This window comes from Poromitra crassiceps (genome assembly GCF_964638095.1).
Source record: "Poromitra crassiceps genome assembly, chromosome: 4".
In the NCBI taxonomy this organism is placed as follows: domain Eukaryota; kingdom Metazoa; phylum Chordata; class Actinopteri; order Beryciformes; family Melamphaidae; genus Poromitra; species Poromitra crassiceps.
Window position 1 is genome coordinate 10,502,259 of NC_139626.1, and position 15,553 is coordinate 10,517,811.

A 15,553-nucleotide genomic window follows, 5' to 3' on the forward strand; every position below is an offset into this window, starting at 1 on the left:
TACAAAACAGAGAACGGTCTGTGCCAATAAGGGTGAAGGGTGAAGTACATCCCAGCAGCACCCCACGCACGCTGCGTTGTAATGATGCCAATACAGTACCTCTTAAAGGTCTTCCATGATAATGAATGTCAGACACATTTCTCAAGTGCTGTACACCGGCACCTGCAGCTCCAACATTTACCACAGTTTAGTCCACCGGCATTTCCAATAACATGAGCTAAGACTGGATTCAATACGCATGTCATGGCTCCCCTGGGCCGATGAGGAACACATTTGTTTTTAATTGATTTTAAATCATTCATATAGGGATCATAAAACAATTGAATTACCATATGGCTGTGTGGTATTGATCCCAAACATGCATTCTCTGTACCTTCAGCATACTGTACATGGAGTGCCACTCAATTAGGCAAACACAGATCAACAATAAACATACATACAACCATTCATACCATTTATACATGTCATTACAGTCAATTCCATTTCTAAACGATGCAGTTTCTAATGCTGCTGTCACATGTCTGAACTCATTTATCTGGCAGAGGGTGCAGTGACCCCCCCCCCCCCTCCCCCCCTTCCCCCGCCCCTCCCCTCCCCAGGAGGCAGCTGGATCTTATCACACTCAGCCAACAGGGGTCCTTGTGAGAAAAGATGCTGACGTCAATGCTGAACTTCACCTGCTGACCAGGCTCACGGCTCCAGCACGTTCACACTCACCCTCAAGCACCTGCACAGCCGCTTATTTACTAGGCTACTACAACCCTTGTTGGACATAATCATCACCAACATCTCGACTTCTCCACCAGGGTAATCCAGCAAAACACTGCACATCAGCAAACTTTTTTTTTAATTTATTGCAATTGACTTACTAATTATTATCTAACATTCTTGAAATTCTCCACATTCACACTGGAATAAAAACAAGGAATAAGTATGCAGGGCTTTGAGATAACTGATCCTCTGGCAGCCCTCAGCTCATGGACAACAGAACCGTTGGGGTTTATTCTTCAGGTGTACAGCATCTTCAGAACCTGCTTTACATCTTCAAAACCTGCTTTACATCTTCAAAATCTGCTTCACATGGGCTTTGCCCGGAGGTCCAGGTGCACCACCACCACTGGTCCTAAATCTGGGTGGTGGGGTGCGGTCTTTCCTGGCCTCACAGGAGCGGTTGCTCACCACCTTACTGTGGATGGCACAGCTGTCACAGTAGTGCAGCTTCACGTATAGACTTTGGACAAAACGTACGAATCAAAGACACTGGCCTCCGTTATGTCCCTCAAGGCTGCTGCCTCAACAATGGTCTTTGATGACGAACTTCTTGATGGCCTTGTCCTTGGGGACACAACGGACACCGTTGGTGCAGCGGATGGACCTCACATGGCCACGGCCCTTCTTGGCACGACTGTGGTTCCTTCTTTTCTTGGTCACGTTGCACAGGAAGCTAGCAAGAGGACCCAATAGCTAATTTTGTTTTGAAACACAAGTCTTGACTGCCTCAACAGAATTCAACCAATAGACAAATTTGTCTTTAGATTTGTGTTTAGATCATTCCAGCTGGTTAACTTGCAAATCATAGTATCTGGTCAGACAGGTGTCCATCATCGCTTCTTCTTGTAAACACATCTGAATTGCATACGAGCTAAAGTCTTATGAGTGGAGAGGGAATGGAACCAGGGTCCACACATTCTCAGATGAGACAATGAAGGAGTCTGTGACTCCATCACACCACCAGGGGTCCCAATTCACACTCGCAGCTTTTCTCTGAGGCTCTGAGGCATTTTCTCTGACTGTCTGACCTCAAAACTCAGTGACTGACTCAGGCTCGAACCCACAACCTAAAAACTTTCAGGGTATAGGCTTGCAACACTGTGAGCCACTGGGCCTTACAGGTTTAGTTTAGAAACCTTTTCGTCAGAGCTTTTCAATGTTTCCTTGAGATGTTGAGTTGTATGCCAGATTGAAGCAACAACCTCAAAGCTTTCAGACAGCCTTCCAACACAATGAGTCTGGGTCTTACAGATCTGGAATCCTTTCATCAGAGGCCTTTCAATCTTTACTTGGATTGTTGGTTTTCTAAACATCATGAACTAAATGAACTGAATGTAAGTTTATCCACAGAACTGTCAGAGCACAAAATCCAAATATAATCCAAAAGCCTGAAAGTCAAACCACTTTTAATGATTTCACATTTTGTTGAAGTGCACACACACACACACACACACACACACACACACACACACACACACACACACACACACACACACACACACACACAAAAACACGTTCGTTTTTGCAGACACCAAAACTCAGGTGTTGAATGTTCAATCAAAAACATATCTGTGATAAGGTTTCGCTTTTATATACACTTGCAAACAACAGTTGCACTGCGTGCTTTTCTTGGTTTCAAAACATAATCATGATGTTTCAGACGGCTCTTATGTGAGAATAATTCATACAGTGGCCAAATCATCCCATTCCCTTGGCTTGTCTTAATAAACGTCTACAAATAAAGGATTCTAAATAAAACCTAAGAAAGTACATTATTTTTCCGAATACAAGCGCAGGCTAGTCGCTATTTAAAACACACTGATAATATGGGAACCTATCAACGCCTATTGTCCTTGTAATCATTCCTTGTAAGAAAAGGTGAATACGGCCATTGATGGTAAGAGAGCTCTATATACTATCAGCATGCTGGAGTGGATCATCTTGACGATGATGCTGAGCTCCGTGGACTTCAAGGACCTCAGCATCTCCAATCCTCTCTGCAAGAGAGCGCCCAGGTTAGAGATGCACAGAAAAGACAATTGAGTTGTCGGTCATGCCATACATTTAATGTAAAGTGATGCTCTGCTCAGGTAGTATTCTGGCTACCAAAGCTCAGTCCAAATAAGATGCAGTTTGCTGTGTTGCGGTTAATTCACCACATTCATGTGAGCAGATAGTATATACATTTTATTATTTTTGTTTTATGAGCAATGTTTTGGTCTTTTATTTCATTTTATGAAACCCTTAGGCATACTTTGCAATATTTGGCTATAAATAAAAATAGTACAGTACAATACAATACAATACAATACAATACAATAGGCAGCCAACCAAGTTGCAGCACGGGGCAAGTGATGTGGGCGATATACTCGATATACTCCCTATCGCTCAGTCAGCCCTGCCCCGCTGCTACAGCGTGGTTGGCTGGCTTGCTGTATTTCCGTCTTCAATTGGTCAATTTCAAAATGGCCCCTCCTCTCGTCGCTGCCACCCGTCGCTCATCACCTTGGGACATCGCAAACGACAAGACAAGAGGAGGGGCCAAAATCTAAATAGACCAATTGAAGACGGAAATACAGCAAGGCAGCCAACCAAGCTGCAGCAGCGGGGCAGGGCTTGAGAGGGCGAGTGCGAGTTGATCGCATTCGGTGTGTAGGGGGTCTGACGGGCCCTACACACCGCCCGCGATAAACTCGCATGTACTCGCACTCGCCCAGTCAGCCCTGCCCCGCTGCTACAGCGTGGTTGGCTGCCTTGTTGCATTTCTGTCTTCAATTGGTCGATTTCGAAATGCCCCTCCTTCCCTCGCTGCCATCTTGTCGCTCACCAGCTTGCAAAGCATGCTGGGATACCTGGCATCAGGACATCGCAGGCGACAAGAAGAGAGGAGGGGCCAAAACCCAAATAGACCAATTGAAGACGGAAATACAGCAAGGCAGCCAACCAAGCTGCAGCAGCGGGGCAGGGCTTGACAGGGCGAGTGCGAGGACATGCGAGTTTATCGCCTATGCTTGCGTTTGGTGAGAAGGGGGTCTGAGACCCGCAGAGATGGGGCTGGCTGGGAGGCACCGAGGGTCAGCACAGAGGTCAATACAAGCCAGAGATGCCAATGCTAACCTCAACCCAAACAACTGTATATTTCAGTTTGCGGTGGCCGGTCTTTGAGTGTGGTAAATGAATGTTACCGCTAGACTAATGCGAAGGCAGAGTAGTTTGATAATAGACCAGAGAAATACTTTCAAAGCCATGTCGTAACACTTTCAAAGCCATGCCGTAACAACGGGAAAATCAATATATCCTTTGGTTACCTGGTTTGTCGTCACTGGAAGATCGCTGCATTTGGTATGAGCTATGGAAGGAAGCAAACAAACAGTATATGTGACTTCTTAGTCTCGCTGGCCAGCCTCCTCTCCCTTCCGTCCGAGGAGTCTGGCGCCACAGGCAGGGGCGGACTGCATAATCGGGCACGTCGGGCAAATGCCCGGTGGCCTGGCCTGGCCTGGCCTGCCAAAAAAAAAAAAAAAAAAAAAAAGAATTGCAGGCCAGGCCAGGCCACTCACTGAACAGCAGGCCAGGCGCCGCCTACTGGTTTACTAGTGGTTTTATTACTTTATTCAGGTTTAAAGAGGGTGAATCTCATTGTAAAATTGGACTTGGCCCAAATTGGGCTTCAAACGGCCCAAATCGGGCTTCAAACGGCCCAAATCTGGCTTTAAACTACCCAAATTGGGCTTCAAACGGCCCAAATCTGGCTTCAAACGGCCCAAATTGGGCTTCAAACGGCCCAAATTGAGCTTCAAACGCCCCAAATTTTTCGCCGCCGCCCTTCAGACGCCGGCACGCGCGTCGGCCCATATCGGCCTGGCCTGCTTGGTATCTAATGCCCGGCCTGAATTATGATCCCAGTCCGCCCCTGGCCACAGGTCTCCATAGTGGGATTACGATGGGCGGCGCTTAGCGGCAGTGCCCTTGGAAAATAGTTTCAAACAATCCAACTTGCCGTTTTCAGCGTGTAGCAACGAGCTAGCGTGTAGGTTTCTGCTGTTAGCTTACTAGCTAGTTAGCGTTGTTGTTTTAACTGCGGCGGCAGGGCACTATTTACAGCGACACACAGGGAGGAGGGAGCGGAAGCTGCTCTGATTGGTCGGAGCCAATGACAGAGCTTGTAATAAGCCGGGAGCGGACATCCGGCTGCCACTGAAACAGTCGCTCCAATGGGAGAGCAGAGTAGAGGAGGGGAGGGTTTATCCCAGTTATGGAGACCTGCGGCGCCAGACTCCTCGGACGGAAGGGAGAGGAGGCTGGCCATCGAAACTAGTGACTTCTACGCTCCACACATGCAGATTCGATGGACATTCCAGAGATAGAAGACCACCCTGACCTTGTTCTCCGAGGCTTTCTCCATGACTGGCCGAATGAAGGACCTTGTACAGGCAGGGAGCCACAGGTGTGAATAGCCTGGACCTGCCCAAAGCTCTGCTGATGGCCTGAGCTATCACTACCCTCCAAAGCCTGCTGGATCATCCCCATCACCAGGTCCTTCTCTGTGGAGAAGATTGCTATGTTTGTTTTTGTGAGAGATCAGTCAGTGCTCAGATGCATTGTGACTAGTTTAGGAAAGCTGGGAAGCAATCTAGCCGTTTTCCCTGAGAATCCGCCCTGGTGGCACACACACACCGTAAAATGAAGTGTAGGCTAACAATCTTATTGGCAATGGTCTCAGTTGTTTAATATGAACGTTTTTTGGCCTCTCTATTCAAATGGCAATGTATTTTGCAAATGGCAGTTCAATGTGCACTTTGGTCATGCAATTTGAAAATGCATTTTGTAATTGGCAATTAACTATGCAAAGGGATAATGCAATCCTCAATTAGTTCAATCACTTGCATTTCACATTGCCAAGGTTTTCTGGCCTATTTATCCAACTGGCAATGCATTGTGCAATTTGGACGTGGCAGTCTGCATTTACTTGTCACCTTGTGTGTGTGTGTGTGTGTGTGTGTGTGTGTGTGTGTGTGTGTGTGTGTGTGTGTGTGTGTGGGGAGGGGGGGGTGTCTATGTGTGTGTATACATGTGAGTGTACAGTATGTGTCTCTGTGTCGCTGTTTGTCTGTGTATGTGATTCTGTGTATTTGTGTGTGTGTGTGTGTGTGTGTGTGTGTGTGTGTGTGTGTGTGTGTGTGTGTGTGTGTCTGTCTGTCTGTCTGTGTGTGTGTGTGTGTGTGTGTGTGTGTGTGTGTGTGTGTGTGTGTGCGTGCGTGCGTGCGTGCGTGCGTGCGTGCGTGCGTGCGTGCGTGCGTGCGTGCGTGCGTGTGTGTGTGTGTGTGAGTGACTGTATAATATGTACCCTGTAACCACAGAATAAGTACCCGGTAGTTACAACAATAGGTACAGTATAAGTTAAGTTATCCTTTATTTATCCCCATGGGGAAATTCATCCTCTGCATTTGACCCATCCTCTACTAGGAAGGAACCTTCCTAGAACTTAGAGCAGTAGGCAGCTGCAATGCAGCGCCCGGGGACCAACTCCAATTCGTTCGCCATTGCCTTGGTCAGGGGCACTGACAGGAGTCTTAACCCTAACATACATGTCTTTGATGGTGGGAGGAAACCGGAGCACCTGGAGAAAACCCACATGAACACGGGGAGAACATGCAAACTCCACACAGAAAGGACTTGGGACGGACCGGGGTTCGAACCCGGGACCTTCTTGCTGTGAGGCAACAGTGCATTAGCACTGAGACACCATGCCGTCCTGACAAGTTCTTTATAACTCATTGATTTGTTACCCCATTATTCCATAAATTCAGATTGTATTACCCTGCAATTACCCTGTACTTACCCTGTAATTATGGGCTGTATTCTAAAGCGTTATTTTTTACACTAAAAGAGCTTGGTGACAAGTACATGTAAATGCACAGCCATGTGCAATGCAATTGATTGAGCTTTCATTTTAATCAAACTGAATTGACGATTGCATTTCCCATTTGCATATTTCATTGCCAAATGCAAAATGCATTTTCAAATGAGGCTCTATTGCATAATGCATTTCTATTTGAATAAAGAGGCCAAAAAAAACAACCAAAAAACGTCCATAGTATGTTTCACGCTCGTAATGACTTATTGATGTTAAAATGCACATTAGTCTTGGTGATGGTGTCTTGGTGCACAAAGGCCTAACACTATGTGGATTAACACTATGTGGAATGTGTGTAAGGTGACTTGGACCTCTTTGGCCTGATAGCAGAAGCCACTGCTGGACCAGAGATAAGGAATCTGTCTGCAGGATCTGACAAAGCAGCTCCAACACCTGCAAGAGAAGAACAGGAGCAGCAAACCACCCGGCATGAAGATGACATATTATTTGTGAAATTCTTCTAAATGCCAAGAATGCAAATGCAAAAACTGCCACTTTATTCAAATGAACTCACTAGTTGTCTCTTTCTCTGGGATATTTTGATATGCCTTTCAACATAAATAATATGGAAAATGAGTTCCCTTCAACAGAGATGGAATAACAGAAGAGTGGAGGAGGAAGAGGACAGCAGTACATCACCATGAGCTCTTGGTCATAGAAAGGTTGAGGATAAGCCACGCGGTGAGAATAGGATCTGCGCTGGTAAGCCTGGGTAGATGGAGGGATGAGCCGCCCGGTCTGAGCGGAGTACTGGGTCTTTCTGCGGCCAGATCCTTCTTCTGATTGGTGCTGGACAACATACACAGTGTTTGAAAATCATTTATGTCCCGACATAACGTTTTGAAATCAGTAAGTATATATCAGTAAGTATCAATAAGTATATAGCCTATCAATAAGTATTGTGATACACTGTGGCCATCTGCACTTCAATTCCAAAGAGATGAAGCTACAATTATGCAACTTTTCAGCTTGAGGCACAAAGTGTAGCGCAGGTGTAACCGAAGTGAATTGGTGCAGTGGTTAGCGTGTCCGCCCCTCAAGCCGAAGGTCGGCAGTTCGAATCCACCCCTGGGCAAGCCCTTAACATGGGTTGCTGCAAGTAGCCTACCACCTACACAACGCCGTTACACAGGCTATAATGTTAGTCCCGCCCTCCTCCCCCTCAGTTGGTCAAGTTCACAGTCCAGCACTTGTCACTCATCTTAACGAGGAGTCTTCAAACAATGGAAGAAACAGCGTGTAGCATCTGAGGGATAACACAAAGCTGAAGAAGCAGACAGTGAACACGCAGCAGTCTGCAACACAAGAAGCCATGGCAATCTGTTCACCCATGTTTTGTCAGGTTTTGTCAGATGTTGGCACGTCGCTCTTTATAGTTTTTGTTGTTTTTGTTACAGTTGATAATAGTAGCTAGAATGCATCTGGCCACCATCAAAATATCCCAAACATCATTGAGAACCCAATTTCACCCAATTTTTAGGCATTTATTGTTGCTTAAAAGAAAAGTTTCATATTTTAGCGTTAGGGGAGAAAGAATATAACTGGGTCAAACCCATGAATGTCCCTTTGTGAAGCCGACTTTACTGTGAATAACACACGTTAGAGTAACCTTAGACACCACCGAGACACGCAATTACAGCAGTCCACATACTTCTTGTTTGTCCTTTTTTGCTTGAGAGGACAAATGGACTTTTGCAGCTAATTCTTTAAGCTCCTCCCTCCAGGCTTCTGATAAAAGTGCTGTCAAATACAAAGGGAAAAATCATTGTCATTGCTTTTCTGAAACTCAATGGGATTATTTCATGTCAAGAAATCACGTGTGTTTGAACATACTGCACCTGATCTGTTTTGGATGCTATCGACCCCGTACACATTTGCACCAGTCGGAAGGGCAAAAGGTGCCCCAGTTGCTGCCCTGAATCCCTGGCTCTTAATAAGGGGATGAGGAAATAACGATGTGGTGACCGACCAATCATCATTCACCATGCACACCGGCCTCCCATTCAGTCCTGTGGGTAGAAGGAAATCCTACTGTGCTAAGGATATGAAAGTTCCTCTCATAAGGATATGAAAGTTCCTCTCATAAGGATATGAAAGTTCCTCTCAGGATATAAAAGTTCCTCTCATAAGGATATGAAGGTTCCTCTCATAATTACAAAAGTTCCTCTCATAAGGATATGAAGGTTCCTCTCATAAGGATATGAAAGTTCCTCTCATAAGGATATGAAAGTTCCTCTCATAAGGATATGAAAGTTCCTCTCAGGATATGAAAGTTCCTCTCAGGATATGAAAGTTCCTCTCATAAGGATATGAAGGTTCCTCTCATAATTACAAAAGTTCCTCTCATAAGGATATGAAGGTTCCTCTCATAAGGATATGAAAGTTCCTCTCATAAGGATATGAAAGTTCCTCTCAGGATATGAAAGTTCCTCTCATAATTACTAAAGTTCCTCTCATAAGGATATGAAAGTTCCTCTCAGGATATGAAAGTTCCTCTCATAATTACGAAAGTTCCTCTCATAAGGATATGAAAGTTCCTCTCATAATTTACGAAAGTTCCTCTCATAAGGATATGAAAGTTCCTCTCAGGATATGAAAGTTCCTCTCATAAGGATATGAAAGTTCCTCTCATAAGGATATGAAGGTCCCTCTCATAATTACGAAAGTTCCTCGCATAAGGATATGAAAGTTCCTCTCATAATTACGAAAGTTCCTCTCATAAGGATATGAAAGTTCCTCTCAGGATATGAAAGTTCCTCTCATAATTACGAAAGTTCCTCTCATAAGGATATGAAGGTTCCTCTCATAATTACGAAAGTTCCTCTCATAAGGATATGAAGGTTCCTCTCATAATTACGAAAGTTCCTCTCAGCATATGAAAGTTCCTCTCATAATTACGAAAGTTCCTCTCATAAGGATATGAAAGTTCCTCTCAGGATATGAAAGTTCCTCTCATAAGGATATGAAAGTTCCTCTCATAATTATGAAAGTTCCTCTCGTAAGGATTTGAAAGTTCCTCTCACACAAAGTGATGCAGAAGTGTGGGAGTATCAAAGACGAGGCCCGAAGAAATAATGCCAGCATGGAGAGGTAAGCGTGCAAAGCCCCTGCTCATGGTCACATGCCAAGGCCACACTCAAGTCTTTGATGAAGCCACACAGCTGCTCACGCTGTTTCTCAGCTGAAACGCTGTTTCATCTACATATTCAGAGGAATTTGGTGTAATAATCTCCTGGCAACTGATCACATGCGACCATGACACAGGCTTTAAAACTGCTTTCCTGTGTGCAACTTCACCCATATGATGAAATGGATGCTTCTCAAAATGTTGTTAGAGTGAGCAAATTTCACTGATTGATTGGGCAACATGGAGATAAATATTATCCATATAGCCCACATAATAAAAAAAATTAAAGAAAGAAAAAGAATACCCGCATATGTAATTCAAACAACATTGAACAATTCAAAATCAATTGGTTAATATTTAATTTAAACTTTATCATTTTTTTTTTCCCCGAAAGTCAATTTAAATGCAAAATCTTTTGTGTTAAATTAATTCAAAGTCAATCTCCTCGACTATTATTGGGGCGTCTCTAGGCCAGAGCATTGGGTGACGGTTATTTCTGTGTTACTAAATACTAATTGCACTATCTACTGTAATGCCAAGGAGGATACCAAACTGAGCAAAAAAACTACCGTAGTAACAATCTGTGATGCAAAGCAACTTTTTCCCTGCAGAGTCCCGTATTAATATTGGCACAGGGTCATCATTTAACTCATGACAGAAGTTATGGGAACAAGAACCCTGCTGGCTGATATCTGACAGAGGGCATTTGAAGCTATTGTAATAAAAAAGAATAGTAGGCGTTAGTTCAATATTCTACTTTATTTCCTCTATAGCCTGCGGTGATGGAAATTTAATTTTCTTTCGCCAATCACATCTATATCACATGATTTGTTACTGCTTGACTGTAGACAGACTATACGTACATATTCCTCTCTGGCCTGCTCACCTTGGATATGTGTCACTCGGTGTGGATGAGGGTTGTGCCGGGAGAAGAAAGAGTGGTGACTCAAGGCACCAAAGCGTGGACTGCTTTTAGGCACCATCTTGGTCCATTCAGTGCTAAATGCCATTTGATTAACATAATTGAGGCCTCTCGCTCCTGCGTCCTCCTCTCTCATCTGGGAGTCTGGATTGAGTGCCGTCGACATATCAGGGCATGAGAACTCTACTGTCTGTTCTTTCTGAAGATGAAACGTTGGAAACAAATCAGACTCCTTCTTGTGATGTGATAGAAATATATTTTATATTTCCTATTCCAGGCTGCTCCAATTGGACATCTGAAATTACAGAATCAACAAGTAGTAGCCTTGCCTATACTGTTGAGACTTGCAAGCATGCAAACAACCATTTCAAATACATAAGAGAGTGAGGTTTGATGTTCTGTTGGTAAAAAAAATCTCCAAAGAAACCAATTCCAGAGATAAAGAAAACCATGAAAGAACCACTGTACCTCCGTAAACAGCCGCCTGCTCAAATCCTTCAGTGCTTAAAGCTCAGTGTTTGCTTTGTTGCTAAGAAACCTGAACTCAACAAGAAAGAATAGTCTAGACTCTGACTGTCTCGCACCCAAGCCTAGTCTGTTTTATAGTCTAGACTCTGACTGTCTCGCACCCAAGCCTAGTCTGTTTTATAGCCTACTTCTTATCTGCCATACCTGCATTAAACCAAGAAGTGTCAAAGAGAAAACAGAATGACTAAATGGCATTAAAATGCATTTACTGCACACATGGCATTTACATGACCTAGTACAGCTTGCATTATACTTGTGATCTGAATGTAATGGAAGAACCTGGCATGTCAGAATGTCAGTTCTATCAATATAATGAGACACTGGATGCAGATAAATCGTGCTGAATCCTACAGTACATATTGAGGTGTCCTTCAAAGTCCTACTACTATTATAATTGAAGAGCTGTCTGTCAGTTTGTCCAGAGAGCTGTCTGTCTGTCCAGAGAGCTGTCTGTTTGTCCAGAGAGCTGTCTCTCTGTTTGTCCAGAGAGCTGTCTGTTTGTCCAGAGAGCTGTCTCTCTGTTTGTCCAGAGAGCTGTCTGTTTGTCCAGAGAGCTGTCTCTCTGTTTGTCCAGAGAGCTGTCTGTTTGTGCAGAGAGCTGTCTGTTTGTCCAGAGAGCTGTCTCTGTCCAGAGAGCTGTCTGTTTGTCCAGAGAGCTGTCTGTTTGTGCAGAGAGCTGTCTGTTTGTCCAGAGAGCTGTCTCTGTCCAGAGAGCTGTCTGTTTGTGCAGAGAGCTGTCTGTTTGTCCAGAGAGCTGTCTGTTTGTCCAGAGAGCTGTCTGTTTGTGCAGAGAGCTGTCTGTTTGTCCAGAGAGCTGTCTGTTTGTCCAGAGAGCTGTCTCTCTGTTTGCCTAGAGCTGCCTGTCTGTCCAGAGAGCTGTCTCTCTGTTTGTCCAGAGAGCTGTCTCTGTTTGTCCAGAGAGCTGTCTCTCTGTTTGTCCAGAGAGCTGTCTGTCTGTCCAGAGAGCTGTCTGTTTGTCCAGAGAGCTGTCTGTTTGTCCAGAGAGCTGTCTGTTTGTCCAGAGAGCTGTCTGTTTGTCTGTCTGTCCAGAGAGCTGTCTGTTTGTCTGTCTGTCCAGAGAGCTGTCTCTCTGTTTGTCCAGAGAGCTGTCTCTCTGTTTGTCCAGAGAGCTGTCTGTCTGTCCAGAGAGCTGTCTGTTTGTCCAGAGAGCTGTCTGTTTGTCTGTCTGTCCAGAGAGCTGTCTGTTTGTCTGTCTGTCCAGAGAGCTGTCTGTTTGTCTGTCTGTCCAGAGAGCTGTCTGTTTAGAGAGCTGTCTGTTTGTCTGTCTGTCCAGAGAGCTGTCCTGTCTGTCTGTCCAGAGAGCTGTCTGTCTGTCCAGAGAGCTGTCTGTCTGGAGTTGCAAGGTTGCTCCAATCGCCTCCAAAATTTGCCAAAACACTTTTCAGGGTCTGGAATGAATCCCTGACAGAGTTGGCATGAGTTGACATGACTTTAGTCACAACCCCGCCAAAAAGTGCGCCCATGGCGCATCATCCCCAGAGTCTCCACCCTAGAAATCGAGTGTGCACTGCGCGAAAGATTTCTAGTCTCTCTAGATAAGCACTCTTTTGTATGGGGTCAGGGATTAACCTCAGCAATAATGTTCACATTCACAGTCAGCAAAGTTGGCCCAGCTTGTCTGTGCTCACCCCTGATTAGTCAATGTGCTCACCACATCTTAAACCTGCAGTGATATACATTTTAGAATGTAATTGGAAAGATCTCTCTGTGCACATGTACATGTATGGCTCTCTTCCCCAGCCTGCTTTCAGCCACTTTCTGGGGCATCATTCACATTGGGAAAAGTCATTAATTATTTTATATATATATTTTTTTATATCAGAGAAAGTCCAGTATGGCATGTACCCCCCCTCCCCTTCCTCCAGTAAAGAGAATGGGTGACTGAGCTGTGCAAGATTCTCCTTTCACTCTTTTGATGGGATAAGTGTGGATAATTGCATGGGTAGAAAAACAGCCCAATAATTGTGTTGTGACATATATTTCTATAATGTCTAATATAAAATCTAAGCAGATGAACAAAGGTTGAATGTCATTGGAAGTGCTAATAGCTTTCTGTTTGAGACATCTGGGTTTAATGCAAATAGTGGAAGATGAAAAGTAGGCTAGATGAAAATAATAGCCTTGGGGCCTAGACAGTCTAGACTCTATGTCATATGGTTTTAATTGAGTCACTAGCTCAAATATATGCACCTATAGCTGTAGGAATACAGTAGAGTAGATAATCCCTTTATATAGCTTACTGTATATACTGAATTTATAGCATCGTGGCCCCATGTTTCAGTATTATAAAGCTTTAGAAACTGCCTTTTGTAAGCTTTAGGAGTGATCCACTCAAAGTATTTCCCCACCGAGGGAATTTACTATGATAGCAAGGCAATGTTCCCACCCAAAAATATAACTTTTAATATTAAAAAAAACTATTGATGAGAGCTAATCTCAGAGCTCAAATACATTTCGTACATGTGGCCCTAATCCTCTTCTGTAAAGTATAGACTAGTTAAGTGATTCATTATGGTTGATTAAGTAACAGACCAATTAACAAGGACACAAGAATCAATTAACCCTCAATTAATCCTTAACCGAACACAGTTACTGTAAGCATTATTGCAAAGAGGTGAGTGAATGTTACTGGTTCAGTGTGTTCTCTGTAAACACTGCAATGCCTCCTTACAGCCACTAGGGGTTAGATAGGGTAACAGTCAGAGAGTGAGCGAGTGAATGAGTGAGTGAGTGAGTGAGTGAGTGAAGTGAATGAATGACTGTATGCAAGTGACTTACTTTCTAGATTCATGAGGCATCTAAAAACATGAAGTGATTAATTAATTTGATGTTAAATGTTCATTTAAATATGAAACATACAGTAATAAACATTCTATACAAATAAAATATTAAAAGTTAGCTTTATAAACTATGGGTGCTTAGCTTTATAAACTGGTGTTTAGAGATAGTGTCATCATATAAACTAACAGAAATAGAAATTTCATTACGGACTGACTGTTTTTATGCAGCTGTCAAAGGATGTCGAAGGAGGAACCTTTTGAGCACCGGCACCAGGAATAATACAGAGGAGAGTGGTCCACCTAGTTATTTTGGTGCAATCTAGGTCACCTTTAAGTGCGTGGGTGTCGGCCCTTATCAGAGTAGCTGTCCTCCTACAGAAGGAATGCTGTTATGGACGTCCTAGTGATGTGCCGTTTCAGACTGGACCTTAACTCATTGAGTGCCAGCCACTTTTGGAGAACGGACGCTCCCAGTGCCAGAGTTTCAGAGCTTTTTTCAGTGATTTCTCGAGGCCCACAGAATATTGTGTGATATTACTATGTAAACAATGAACACGCAAAAAGAACGATGAGACTCTTTTCTATCATCAGCAAAAACAGGTTTATTGATATCATTTTCCGTTCTTTAGTTATCAGCCGGAGAAGATAGCTTGATTTAACAAAAAAGAGCAGTTTTTTTCTAGAAGCTGAGATAATGGCCCTTTTGTGAAATTAAACATTTCAAACACATCACTGACTCTGAAGCTAATTTTCTGATGTAGTCACACCTCAAAAATAATTTCCTTCAATAAAACAGTGAAGGCCAGGGAATTTTGTTTGGCAGAATAATATTTTTAGCTGCAACCAGCAGCGCTGGCCCCTGCGTGCGCTGCTGGTTGCAGCTTCTTGCTGATCTCGATTTGCTGCTGGTGGGCATCGGATATTCTGGCTTGCGTTTGCCAACCCTGTCCTGCTGCCTGGGTCTGTCTGGGTCAGTGTTGTGTGCTGCTCTCCGTTTGAAGCCAGATTTGGGTCGTTTAAAGCCAGATTTGGGCCGTTTGAAGCCCGATTTGGGCCGTTTGAAGCCCAATTTGGGCCGTTTGAAGCCCAATTTGGGCCAAGTCCAATTTTACAATGAGATGCACCCACTTTAAACCTGAATAAAGTAATAAAACCACTAGTAAACCAGTAGGCGGCGCCTGGCCTGCTGTTCAGTGAGTGGCCTGGCCTGGCCTGCAAATTTTTTTTTTTTTTTTTTTTTTTGCAGGCCAGGCCAGGCCAGGCCACCGGGCATTTGCCCGACGTGCCCGATTATGCAGTCCGCCACTGCTAACCACTAAACCCCCATTAAATAACAATCAGCAATCCCCTAATTAGCAAGCACTTATTCCTATAATTTCCCTGCAGTGTGTCTGTGGGTTAAATGCCAGAAGGCCACCAGACATAGTGAGTTACTGGTGACCAGTAACTCACTATGTCTGGTGGCCTTCTGGCATTTATTTAAAACA

The 15,553-nt window shown here is 44.1% G+C and overlaps 1 protein-coding gene across 1 annotated transcript; it reads right to left on the bottom strand.

The window, feature by feature from the left end:
- Positions 1-1,056: 1,056 nt before the first annotated feature.
- tbata (thymus, brain and testes associated) lies at positions 1,057-10,798 on the bottom strand (the record flags this gene model as incomplete). The annotated part of the gene is made up of 9 exons (XM_083635755.1): positions 1,057-1,231; positions 1,319-1,444; positions 2,699-2,768; positions 5,196-5,315; positions 7,000-7,081; positions 7,328-7,477; positions 8,340-8,428; positions 8,527-8,697; positions 10,702-10,798. 9 exons carry the CDS (start codon positions 10,796-10,798, stop codon positions 1,057-1,059), a joined length of 1,080 nt encoding a protein of 359 aa, XP_083491881.1.
- Positions 10,799-15,553: the final 4,755 nt, after the last annotated feature.